Source organism: Coffea eugenioides, chromosome 7 (assembly GCF_003713205.1).
Source record: "Coffea eugenioides isolate CCC68of chromosome 7, Ceug_1.0, whole genome shotgun sequence".
Lineage (NCBI taxonomy): Eukaryota > Viridiplantae > Streptophyta > Magnoliopsida > Gentianales > Rubiaceae > Coffea > Coffea eugenioides.
In genome coordinates this window covers 24,153,911-24,165,705 of record NC_040041.1, presented here as the reverse complement: position 1 = coordinate 24,165,705, position 11,795 = coordinate 24,153,911, and the positions used below count along the sequence as shown (strand labels likewise).

Below are 11,795 nucleotides of genomic sequence, written 5' to 3'. Positions count from 1 at the left end.
CCGATAGGATTGGAGAGCTCCAGGGGGACGTGGCCATGGAGCAGGAGAGGACGAACACGCTGAGGGAGCATTTGCAGGTGGTTAACGATCGCCTCACTAGGGTAGTCCGGGAGGTGAGAGACCGGTCCGGCGCTATTATCGATGCGTGTGGGGCACTCATCCAGGGAGTGATTGGCACCAATGCGCCAGGGGAAGTTCCAGGTGACGGAGCTGCAGGTCAGGGAGGCGCCCCTAGCTTTAGCTCTGGGGGGGAGTCGGTTGGCTCCGTCGAGGACTAGATTAGGGCTTTTGAGCCTTGTTTTGATCCCGTGTGAGGGATACCTAGGAAAAGCTTTTGGTTAGCTGTTTTGTACCTTTTGGGACCTAGGTTGTACAGTGTATTTTGACAGACTCTCTTTTGGCTTCACGGGAGTACTTTTGTATATATTTGCTTGACTGCTCATGTAGGACTGTTTGACACAGTTATGTGTTCTGTGTATACATGCCTTATATGGTGTTTATTTTTGGTTCTTTGTTCATGTTTATATGATTATATTTATATGCACTTTTAATATTATTTTGTGCCTCGACTTTAGAGTGACATTAGAGCAATGGAAGGCACTCGTAGTAGACGAGGCCGCGGGCGCGGGGTTAGGCAACCCACAACTGACGGGGGTACTAGGGATACTACGACTGAACCAAATCCTGAACCTAGGGTTGACCCTAGTGCCCAAATATCTGCTGCTATGCAGCAAATGACCGACCTGTTAGCCCACGTAGTGGAACAGCAGGGCCAACCTCCTATCCAGCAACCTGGGAACCCTGGCCATGTAGTAGAGAGTGAAGATCGGGCCCTAGAGAGATTTCAGAAGTTCTCTCCGCCAAAATTTCTGGGGGGGCCAGATCCGGACGTGGCCGAAAAATGGTTAGAGAAAATGATAGATATTTTTGCCGCCCTACACTATTCAGAAGAGAGACAGGTTACATTCGCTGTCTTCCAATTGGAAGGGGCCGCGCGTTCTTGGTGGAACATGATACGACTGAAGTGGGACCGGGAACAAACACCAAGAACATGGGTAAACTTTATGAGGGACTTCAACGCGAAATACTTTCCCCCTCTAGTTCAGGAAAAAAAAGAGGACGAGTTCATTAGACTCCGTCAGGGAACGCAATCGGTGGCTGAGTACGAGAGCCAGTTTACTCGTTTATCTAAGTTCGCCCCTGAACTCATTCTAACGGAGCAAAGGAGAGTTCGGCGTTTTATTCAAGGGCTCAATGTGGAAATTCAAAAGGATCTGGCGGTAGCCCAGATCAATACCTTTAGTGACGCTGTGGAGAAAGCTTTGCGAGTTGAAAATGCCAGGCTTCAAGTAAGGAACTTTCAGGTGAAAAAACGGGGTTCTCTGCGAGTAGTTCGACCCAAGGGGATAAAGGGACCCCTCCCAAGTTTGGAAGAGGAGCCGGGGGAGGAAGGCAACCGGGGATGACGCGAGGGACTCCGCCGAGGGGTGGTCACAATGGACGGGGCCCACAGAGAGGCGTCTCACAAGGAAGTTCGGCCTCAGTTGCACGCGTACCCTGTGGATTTTGTGGGAAACCAAACCACACTGAGGACAACTGTTGGAGGAAAGAAAGGAAATGCTTGCGCTGCGGGAGTGCGGAGCATCAAATAGCTAATTGTCCGGTGTTACCTCGGGAGGCTAGAGTAACCACCCAGTCGTCGAAGGCCAACTTGGACAGAAATAAAAGAAAACGGGTGCACAGGAATAAAATAATAAATAAATAATAAATTTTTTTTTTCTGGGTTCTCACACTCTAGACTTTTGGGCCCAGTACAATTCCTCATTAGAGTAAGCTCTCTTGAGTTGAATCTTTAGCTCATCCATAGCCCTTCTATTGAAATCAGGTGACTCTCTAAGCCTCTCCATCTCAGCCTTAATTCTATTAATTTCTTTCCTAGAGTTATGCTGAAAACTGTTCTTCCATTTTAGTAAGGCCACTCTACAATTAGAAATCTTCCTTGTGACTTTATACATTCTTGATCCTTCCACTTCTATCTTCCAAGCTTCATCAATCACCTTTGCAATCCCTTCTTGCCGTATCTACTTTTTGTCAAAAATGAATTTTTTCCTTCTTTTTTCCTCCACAGGTTCAGTATCAACCACAAGCATACTATGGTCTGAGCTGTAATTATCCACATGTTTGCATCTAGTTTTATCAAACCTCTGGAACCCGATAGGAGTACACAACATTCTGTCCAGCCTTTGTTTGATTTCTCCTTCATTTTCCCAATTATTACACCAAGTCCAGGGATTTCCATCAAAACCTACATCTATCAAATCATTATCAGCAATGAAATGCTTAAAATCTCTAAAGGACCACTCCTCTCTTCTTCTTTCTCCCCATTTCTCTTTATTAGAAGCAATGTCATTAAAAGAGCTTCTTCCATGCTCCTTGTACTCATCACATAAAGTGCTGCCTCCTATACAAATTATCAGAACCAAAATCATCAAAATCTCCAAAAATAAACAAAGAATAGACAACCAAAAAAAAGAAGAAAGAAAGAAAAATAAGAAAATATGTATATTTACCCTTGCAAGTTGTAGTTGTTCAATGTTGAGAGTTCGAGACTCATTTTCAATAGATGATGTCTTGTCCAAAGAAACCATTATTGCTCCCACCATTCTTGAAGACTTTTAATCTATCAATCAAAGAAGCATCTGAATTACAACAAAAAGAAAAGGATCCAATATGAAATCTTGATTAGGAGAAATGACAATATATATAAACCTAGGTCATGGTGGGATAGAGTTGAATAAAAATTATATGTCATGCATCCAGACCTATTAATGTAAAAGAAAAAAGCCACTGAATATACAAAAAAAATTAATTCAATTTTACGTTGGTCCAAAAATATTTTTAAATATGTTTGAAAGCTCATTCAAGTCTAGCAAAGAATTATTTGCTGAATATTGATAAAAGTAGCTATTTGCCAAGAAAACGAAGCGAACCCTAGCCCAAAGTTTCGTGGGAACCTTGGGTCAGTATTCGCCGTCGGACGTGCATGGTGCAACCCCCAGAGGGAGGGCCGCCACCGCCCAAATCCTACGCGGCAGTGGCATCAACTGGATTAACCGGAACTGGTATGGCAGCGCTGGGCGAGATCTCTTCCTTCCGAGGAGAACCTGCCCTCCGGCTGACAAGACAGGAGATTGCGACGCTTTCAGAACCGTTCCAGAACGCGCTCGTGGGTAGGTTCTCATACTCCAGGCCTTCCATGGAGATTATCAGAAGATTTATCACCTCTCTCGGCCTCAAGGGGGACTGCACGGTCGGCCTCCTAGATCCGAAGCATGTGCTGCTCCGCCCAACATTGGAGGAGGACTACGCCCGGTTATTCGCTCGGAGAATTAGGTATGTTCGGAGTTCACCCATGTCAATCTCCAAGTGGTCCCTTGAGTTCAAAGCGAATCAGGAGTTGGCTGCGGCTCCGGTGTGGGTGGCGTTCCCGGATCTTCCTCTACCATTCTTTCAAAAGAACCAGTTGCTGCGGCTCGCTGCAATGCTGGGTCGACCTCTCCGGGTTGACGCTGCACCATGCGACCTTCGACGCCCATCGGTGGCGCGGGTCCTGGTAGAAATCAACCTTGCTGCTACGCCGGTGAAGAGAATATGGATTGGAGAGGACCAGTATGGTTTTTGGCAGCCGGTGGAGATGGAAAACCTGTCGAAATATTGCTCCTTCTGCAACATATTTGGACACGCTGATGAGACCTGCTTTAGGAAAAATCCAACTCTGCGTCCGGTGAGGAAGGTGACCCATGCGCAGCGTGTAACCCAGCACCAGGTTTATGTGCCAAAACCTCCATTAGACGAAGGCTGTGGTAACGCCACAGCAGACACAACGGCTAGAAGTAACGGTGACGGGGGCGATAGACTGCTGAAGAACGTGGAAGGAGAGTCGGCAGCGGGGGCATCACAGGTGGGATGCAGCAACGGGATATCTCCTACAGCCAACGGTGTAGTTGCAGTGGTTACAAAGAGCGGAGCGCTGATGGGTGTGGCAGAGGAGACGGCTGTGTCTCCCATGCTAGCGGCACAACGCCAGGAGGAACGTGAAGATATGGAACGAGTGCCGACGGTAGAGCCAGAGGCAGAGACTCCCAGAGATCCAAGCCATGAATTGAGAGTCGCAGGGACTGACCTTGAGCAGCCACCTCCCCAAGCGCGTGGACCAAGAGAACTGCCAATGCGCATGCAGCGGCAAGATGGGGAGACGGTAGGGGATGGGCTGGTCATTGAGCTGGTTTGCTCTGGTGATGACCAGGAGGCGACGGATGCAGCCACCAACATCGTGGGACAGAACAGGTTCGCGGCTCTCCAGAGCTTGGAGGTGAAAGGCGACGACGGAAGTATGTCGGACTCGCCATAGGACTTCCCGCCGAGCCTTCGCAGACGTCTACCGCGAAGGCTGTCGGCGGACAACCTCGTGCCAATGGGCATCACAAAACAGCAACTCTTGGAGTCCCACAATGAGCTGCGCCTTAGGTGGCAAGCTCTACAAGCAAAGGGTGCAGAAACACAAGGTGAGAGAAGTGGAGAGAACACGACAGCAAGGGACACGCTGAATGTCGTCAGGAGGGGACGGGGCCACCCGCACAAGGGTACATCCCAGAAACAGGTACTACATACTACTCAAGCTTCCTACTCACTGTGTTCTAATGTTAAATCCAATTAGTACAGTATGTTGGAACATTCGGGGAGCCTCCCGCGCGGACTCCCTTCGATATTTGGGAAGGATTTGTAGCAACAGTTCGGTCCGTCTACTGGCCCTTTTGGAACCTATGTCCGAATTAGGCCAATTGGAAATAGTTAGATGGAGGCTTAAATTCGACAACGCAGCAAGTTTCATCAATAGGAAAATTTGGCTGCTCTGGGATAGGGGGTTAACTCTGCAGTGCGTAGAAAGTGCGGAACAAGTGGTACATGTGATGACGTCATTTGTCTCTGGCGTCTCCTTATATGTGTCATTCGTTTATGCCAAGTGCACCAGAGTGGTACGACGGCCGCTCTGGGAGACGCTGGAAGGATTAGAGGGGATGATGGATCTCCCCTGGATGGTAATAGGTGATTTTAATGTGATATCCTCAGCTGAGGAGCGGGCTGGGGGTTCCCCCCCAATGTCCGGAATATGGAGGAATTTAATGAGTCAATGTTCCGCTGTGGTTTATCCGCAATGGACTTTGACGGCTCAAAATTTACCTGGACGAATGGATCGTTATGGCAGAGGTTGGATCGGGCCTTGACCAACGGCAGGTGGATGGAAGCGTATCCGGTGTCTAGGGTTTCCCACCTAGCTAGGGGATGCTCAGATCACGCCCCGTTACTTGTGAAATGTACCCCACGAATGGGAGCTTCCTCCCTTGCTTCCTTCAGATTTCTGAATGTTTGGGCCCGTCACCCTGGCTTTCTTGCAGTGGTTAGTGAAACATGGGGGACGGAAGTTTCGGGGGTGGGTATGACTCGGTTCTTCAACAAACTGACACAAGTGAGGAATAGACTGCGACAGTGGAGCCGAGAGACGTTTGGTGACATTGCTTCCAGAGTTAAGGAGGCGGAGGGCGTTTACAGACAATGGGAGGAGGAATATGATAGGAATCGGGACGACACCTCCAGGACCTTACTCAATGAGGCTAGAGCGGTATACACTAGGGAGCTGGGAATCGAGTGTGAATTTTGGAGGCAAAAATCGGCAATTAAGTGGCTTCGCGAAGGTGATGCTAACACCTCCTTCTTTCACTCGGTGGTCCGTCAGCGAAGGAACTCCAACTTTATCGCTAGGATTAAGGACGCGAAGGGTCGTTGGTGTGACACGGGGCAACATATTAAGGATTCGGCAACGGACTTCTTTGCCAGACTGTTTACGTCAGATTCGGCCTTCAGGGGAAGTTTTCCAGCGCTTCCTTTTGAGGTGCCTCAGGTGGACAGTGCTTGCAATGATAATTTGAAGGCAGCACTGACAGTGGAGGAAGTCCGAGAGGCAGTTTTCGCGATGGAGGTGAACAGTGCCCCGGGCCCGGATGGCTTTGGAGTGGGCTTCTACCAGATCTGCTGGAAGATTGTACAGGATGATCTTGTGGAGGCGGTTCAGGATTTTTTTAAAGGGGTCGGCCAGCCAAGAGGTTGGTCGAGCTCCCTTCTAGTCTAGATCCCCAAGGTGGAGGGAGCCTGCCAATGGCGTGACTTCAGACCGATTAGCCTTTGCAACGTGAGCTCCAAAATCATCTCTAAGATTTTGGCGACCAGGATTAATAAAGTGCTCCCGGCAGTCATATCTCCTTGGCAGACGGGTTTTGTACCGGGCCGGGGTATTGCGGACAATATTCTATTAGCTCAGGAGCTTGTGCTGGATTTGGACAGGCATCTGAAGGAGCCGAATCTGATTCTAAAACTGGATATGGAAAAGGCGTATGATAGGGTGGAGTGGCCGTTCTTGCTCTTCATGCTTCGACAGTTTGGATTGGATGAACGGGTGGTTGACTTGTGTTTCAGGACTTTCTCCAATTCGTGATTCTCAGTGCTGGTCAACGGCGAGCCAGCGGGGCACTTCAAGTCCTCGCGGGGGGTCCGTCAAGGGGACCCTTTGTCGCCTGCCCTATTCTTATTTGTGGCCGAATTTCTAGGTCGAGGGATCCACGACTTATTCCTGGCAAAGGAGAGTAGGTTCTTTGCATCGGCGGGATCGCGTGTCCCGTACTTAGCGTTCGTGGATGATATCCTAGTCTTCACGCGTTGTTCGGCGGAGGCTTTGGCGGCAATTAAGCAATTCTTGTGGCAGTACCAAACGTGGTCGGGGCAGAAAGTAAATGTTGAGAAGAGTTCTTTCACCCCGGCCTCTGGGATGGCTATGGAGCAGATACAGTTGGTGCAGTCCATCCTCGGCTTCCGTCAGCTCGGATTGCCTTTCAGATATCTGGGGGTTTCGTTGGTGAAGGGCAGACTTAGCTGCGTGACCTTTGATGGGTTACTAGCGAAAGTGAGACAGCGGCTTTTCCATTGGAGCTCCAAGTTGCTATCCAGGGGGGGCAAGATAATTCTTATTCGCCACGTGCTGAGCTCGATTCCGCTGCATTTGCTCCAAGTGGTGCAGCCGCCTAAGGCGGTCACTATCGCTCTGCGACGAATCTGCAACACTTTCCTCTGGGACCACTCCACGACGGAGCAGAGGGTTCACTGGGCAGCCTGGGAAAAAGTTTGCTTCCCGGTAGGAGAAGGGGGTTTGGGGTTTCGGTCATTTGAAGATATGATTAAGGCTTTCTCTTGCAAGCTGTGGTGGAAGCTGCGGAAGAAGGACTCGGCATGGGCGGAATTCATGCACTACAAATATATCAGAGGCAGGCACCCGGCATTGGTTGATGTCGATCGCCCCCCCTTTCCTGGCGGCGCCTGGCAAAAATCCGGGAGTATGCAGAGGGGAGGATTCTTTGGTGTTTGGGAGAGGGCTTGGTGTATTTTTGGCAGGATCGATGGTGCACCGAGTTGCCACTGGCGAACCTTCTGGACGCGTCCAATATGCCGGTTGTGCTAGTGGGCGAACTTTATTTATGCGGTGGTTGGGACGTAGCACGTCTCAGACAGTGGTTGCCTGAGGCATATGTTTCTCTGGTACAGCAGCAACAAATTTTCCCACATTTGAAGGACCAAATGGTCTGGGAGGGGTCTGCCTCTGGGGACTTCACGGTCTCAGCGGCGGTGGAGGGCCTGCGCCAGAAAGGGAATTCCTCTATGGTGAGTAGGTACATATGGAGCGCTATGTTACCGAAGAAGATGTCCTTTTTTGTTTGGCGGTTGTTGAGGAAATGGATTCCCTTAGACGTTCAGTTGCAGCGGAAAGGCGTAAAGTTGTGGTCGACGTGCTCTTGCTGCGAAGGGGCGAGCGAAACTGCGGAGCATTTTTTTGTGACCGATCCAGTGGCCGCGACCGTTTGGGGTCACTTTGGTCACCAGTTCGGGCTTTTGCGGAGGGGGGTATATGGGGTATCTTCTGTGCTGATGTCGTGGTTCTTATCCCACCCGATGGTGAGCGAGAACCATGTTCAGGTATTAGTTCCGATTGCGTCCCTGTGGTTTATTTGGAGAGCGAGGAATCAGGCTAGGTTCGAGGGGGGTGAGGATGAATGCGGACCATGTTATATGGCAGGTGGGCAATTTCATTGAACTCCTAGGGCATGCACGGAAGTTGGGGCAGTCATTTCAGGGCGATAGGGATTGTATTTGGGCTAGAGGGATTCAGGGAACGGGGGCGGTGAAGCGGCCGCTCCTTGTAGCATGGGACAGGCCCCCTGCGCCATATCTGAAACTGAATACAGATGCCAGTGTCGGAATATATGGGGCATTCGGTGGTGGCGTGGTCCGGTCGAGCGAGGGCACGGTGATCTTTGCATTTTACAAGGAGTTCGGGGAGGTTGGTGTGGTCCACGCAGAGGCACTGGCATTGATGGCCGGGTTAACCCTATGTCGCGACAGACAAATGATTGACATTAGGGTAGAGAGCGACTCTGGGACTCTCGTCCAGATGGTTAATTTGGGAGCTTTGGCACGCTGGCCGGTATGTAACGTTTTGAGGAATATACGGGGCTTAGTGACAGAATTGGGGGCATCACTTTGCCACATCTATCGGCAAGCTAATATGGTAGCAGATTCTCTAGCTTCTTTGCAGCTGGGCCAAGACCAGGTGTACACCGGTGAAGAGTTACTTCCACGTAGGGTTCGCCGTTTCATACGTTTAGATAGCCTTGGGATTCCTTATGTTAGAGCGTAAGTTGCTCGGGCCTGGGTTTTGTATTCTTCCGTACGTTTCAACTTGAATAAAATCCTCTTTTGAAAAAAAAAAAAAAAAAGTCTAGCAAACAAAAGAAAATGATAAACCCATTTTACAATTGTCTTTTTTTCTTTCTTTCTTCTATCAGACTGTTAAATATGAAGTACCAGCAAATCGAAATTGTCAAAAAAAAATGAAAATTGTCAAATTGCTTATCTTAGAGAAGTAACGTGACTAATAAGTAAGACTACATATTATATATATAGCCATATACCTTTTAGTTTTACCTAATTTTAGGCATTATTTAATGATTAATGCTACATTAAAAAAGTTAGATAACCATGCCTTATAATTCTACCTAATTTTTGTCATTACTTACTGATTAATGCTACATTAAGAATGTTAGATAACCTAATTTCAAGGTCTTATTTATCTGTGCAATTAGGAAAAAATACACACTCACACAAATGACTACTACATCTAACAAAGAAAAAAAACACACAAACATAATAGCAAAATAATGAGTCTCAACTACCTGATGCATGGCGTCAGAGCTGAAAACCTAGTAAGTGAAAAAGTGACTAAAATGAAACTTTAAAGAATGCAATAGATTGGGTTCAAAATTTAGTCTAAAAAGAATTTTTTAAAAAAAGGAATCGCCACTTGGTATTGAATTTAGGTGTACCAAGTCACCCAAAAATATTTTTTGACAAAAAATAAAATAAAATAAAACCCTTTTTTGACAATTTTAGGTCTTAGAAAACAAGAGAAGATGAGTTTGGGAGTCACGGTTGAAAAAATGGAAGGCAAAGGTTCGATCAGCTCAAATCTAAAACTCTCTTTCAACCTAGTCTAAGTTAATTGCGAGATTTAGTAAAAAAATTTACTAATCCAACCCTTAAACTTATCACATTTAGATGTTTCCTATATGGATGCAAAACTAAACTTAAAGAAAATATAGAAAAGATGTAAAATATCCATTCAAAATCTTATCGATATTAATCACATTGATTGTGAATGCCAAAATAATTCTTTGAAAGGAATCATGAGTATGCAAAAATGAAACTCAAAGAGAGGAAAATTAGGCTTTATATATAGCTATAAGTAGTCAAAAAAAGAAATGCAATATAATGGATAGAGGAGACAAAAACTCGATTTTGTTTCTTATATATGGATTAATGGAGTATTTAGCCTAAAAATCTACAATTGCCCATTTTTCATATTCGAAAAGTGACTCTTCTAACATAAGCAGGCAAATTAACTAATTTATTTTTTTAATTTTCTAAATGAAATGCGAATCTAAATGGTATGCCTCATGCAAATGAGAAAAGTTGCCTAAAATAGGAAAAATGCATGAAAATGCAATGAATGACACACAAAAATGAATATAATACGTAGATAATCTAAGGGTCTAGCGTTGGATTAGTCTATTTCTAAAAATTCTCACTAATGTTAGACTAGCAAGAAAGTGAGTAAGGGTCACAACTAGCGTTGGACTAATATGGTGATGTTATGCATTTATAATAAATAATAAAACAAATAAAACATAAATTAAAACAAGTAAGCACATAACAGCACATAAAACACGTAACACATAAGTATAATATTTAAATACAAAATCCTGAAAAAAGCGAGTAAAACACATAAACACATAAGATATATAAACACACAAAATCTATCTATTACAATGGAGGACCTAACTACAATTTAAAATGAGGAAACATAATAAAATAAATCTATATATCCTATCTATTACGTTGGTCTATCTAATTACAACTTTTGCAAAGATATTATCTATTTATTATATCTTGAGGTATTTAAATACTCTCCAAATAATTACAAAATTTAGATTAAACACACATAAAAATTGAATAGAATTTTAAAATAAATAAATAAAATAAAACATATAAACACATGTAAACACATAAGAGCATATATGATCACGTAATTAGAATCCAAAAGATAGTAGGGGGTTTGCCAAAATGTAACATGCACTTGAATTTTTTCTCGAAAATTTCTTTCTTTATTTGGAAAAATGATGCAACAATTGCTACTCATGTAAAGTGTTAACTTATCAAAGTCAAATTTTAAACAACAGATGTTAAGGTATATTACTTGACCCTTGGACAATCTCCACAAGGATATTACAAAAATTTAGCCCAATTTAGGCTATTTAATTACAAAAAAATTTGTTTGGATGACTTTCCATTTATTTAACAAAAACAAGAAAACTGTGCTCCCTAAAATTAAGAAAATAATCAAAAGCTAACATGCAATGTGCATTGGTGTATCATTAAGCACATGCACTACAATAGAAATGGCATTCTTTAAATGAAAAAAAAAGCCAAAAAAAATGTCATGCTTAAACTTATGTAAAAGACTACATGATGAACTTATCAAAACAAGACTAAATTGCAACAGATCTCTTCCTCATTTAAAATTAGCATTTAGGCAAAAGAATCACTCTTTCTTGTTAGTTCATCCTTTAGGACCAAACGAGTGGATAATATTTTGAATTTTTAGGTGGTTAAAATAAATAATAACTAAAGACTGCACATCAGAAAATCTCTTTACTTTGTGCTTGAACTGCATCTAACCCATTCAATACTGCATCTTGGTAAAAGCAAATAGTTTCTCACCTTTATTTCTTATGAAAATTCAGTCAACATATAAGATTTATGAGGTTGTAATAGTGTGACGACTCCACCTCCCCCTAAGGCGAATCAAACGGTTCGGCGGACCGCCTGCCCAACTCTCGCCAGGACTCACTTCAATTCTCAAATGAAAAACAGATCAATTCCAATGATTTCATCTAAATATGCCAAAATAATAACATGACTATAATATTTCATTGCACAAGTACATCCGTGGATATAAATCTCAGTCAATTACATCGAGTTCCAAATCTCACATTTTTTCCAAAGATCAGTTACAACATACCAAACTATACAAAAGACTTGCCTTCACTAGTATCTTCCAATCACTTCCTTCATGT

At 44.7% G+C, this 11,795-nt stretch overlaps 2 protein-coding genes across 2 annotated transcripts; both read left to right on the top strand.

Annotated features, from left to right (window-relative positions):
* Positions 1–5,170: 5,170 nt before the first annotated feature.
* LOC113777167 lies at positions 5,171–7,775 on the top strand. Its single transcript, XM_027322207.1, has 3 exons — positions 5,171–6,161; positions 6,558–7,508; positions 7,651–7,775. Exons 1-3 carry the CDS (start codon positions 5,171–5,173, stop codon positions 7,773–7,775), a joined length of 2,067 nt encoding a protein of 688 aa, XP_027178008.1.
* A 6-nt stretch (positions 7,776–7,781) lies between these two features.
* Positions 7,782–8,800, top strand: LOC113777166. Its single transcript, XM_027322206.1, has 2 exons — positions 7,782–8,079; positions 8,205–8,800. The coding sequence occupies exons 1-2, from the start codon at positions 7,782–7,784 to the stop codon at positions 8,798–8,800; spliced, it is 894 nt and encodes a 297-aa protein (XP_027178007.1).
* The last annotated feature ends 2,995 nt before the right edge of the window (positions 8,801–11,795 follow it).

Bases quoted from the DNA above. Each gene is read 5' to 3' on its own strand.
- LOC113777167 (XM_027322207.1), top strand. From the start codon at position 5,171: ATGGAGGAATTTAATGAGTCAATGTTCCGCTGTGGTTTATCCGCAATG. The intron at 6,162-6,557 runs GTTGGTCGAGCT...CGTGATTCTCAG, and splicing joins AGGGGTCGGCCAGCCAAGAG to TGCTGGTCAACGGCGAGCCA. The intron at 7,509-7,650 runs GTGCACCGAGTT...TCTCTGGTACAG, and splicing joins TATTTTTGGCAGGATCGATG to CAGCAACAAATTTTCCCACA.
- LOC113777166 (XM_027322206.1), top strand. From the start codon at position 7,782: ATGGAGCGCTATGTTACCGAAGAAGATGTCCTTTTTTGTTTGGCGGTT. The intron at 8,080-8,204 runs GTATTAGTTCCG...TTGAACTCCTAG, and splicing joins TGAGCGAGAACCATGTTCAG to GGCATGCACGGAAGTTGGGG.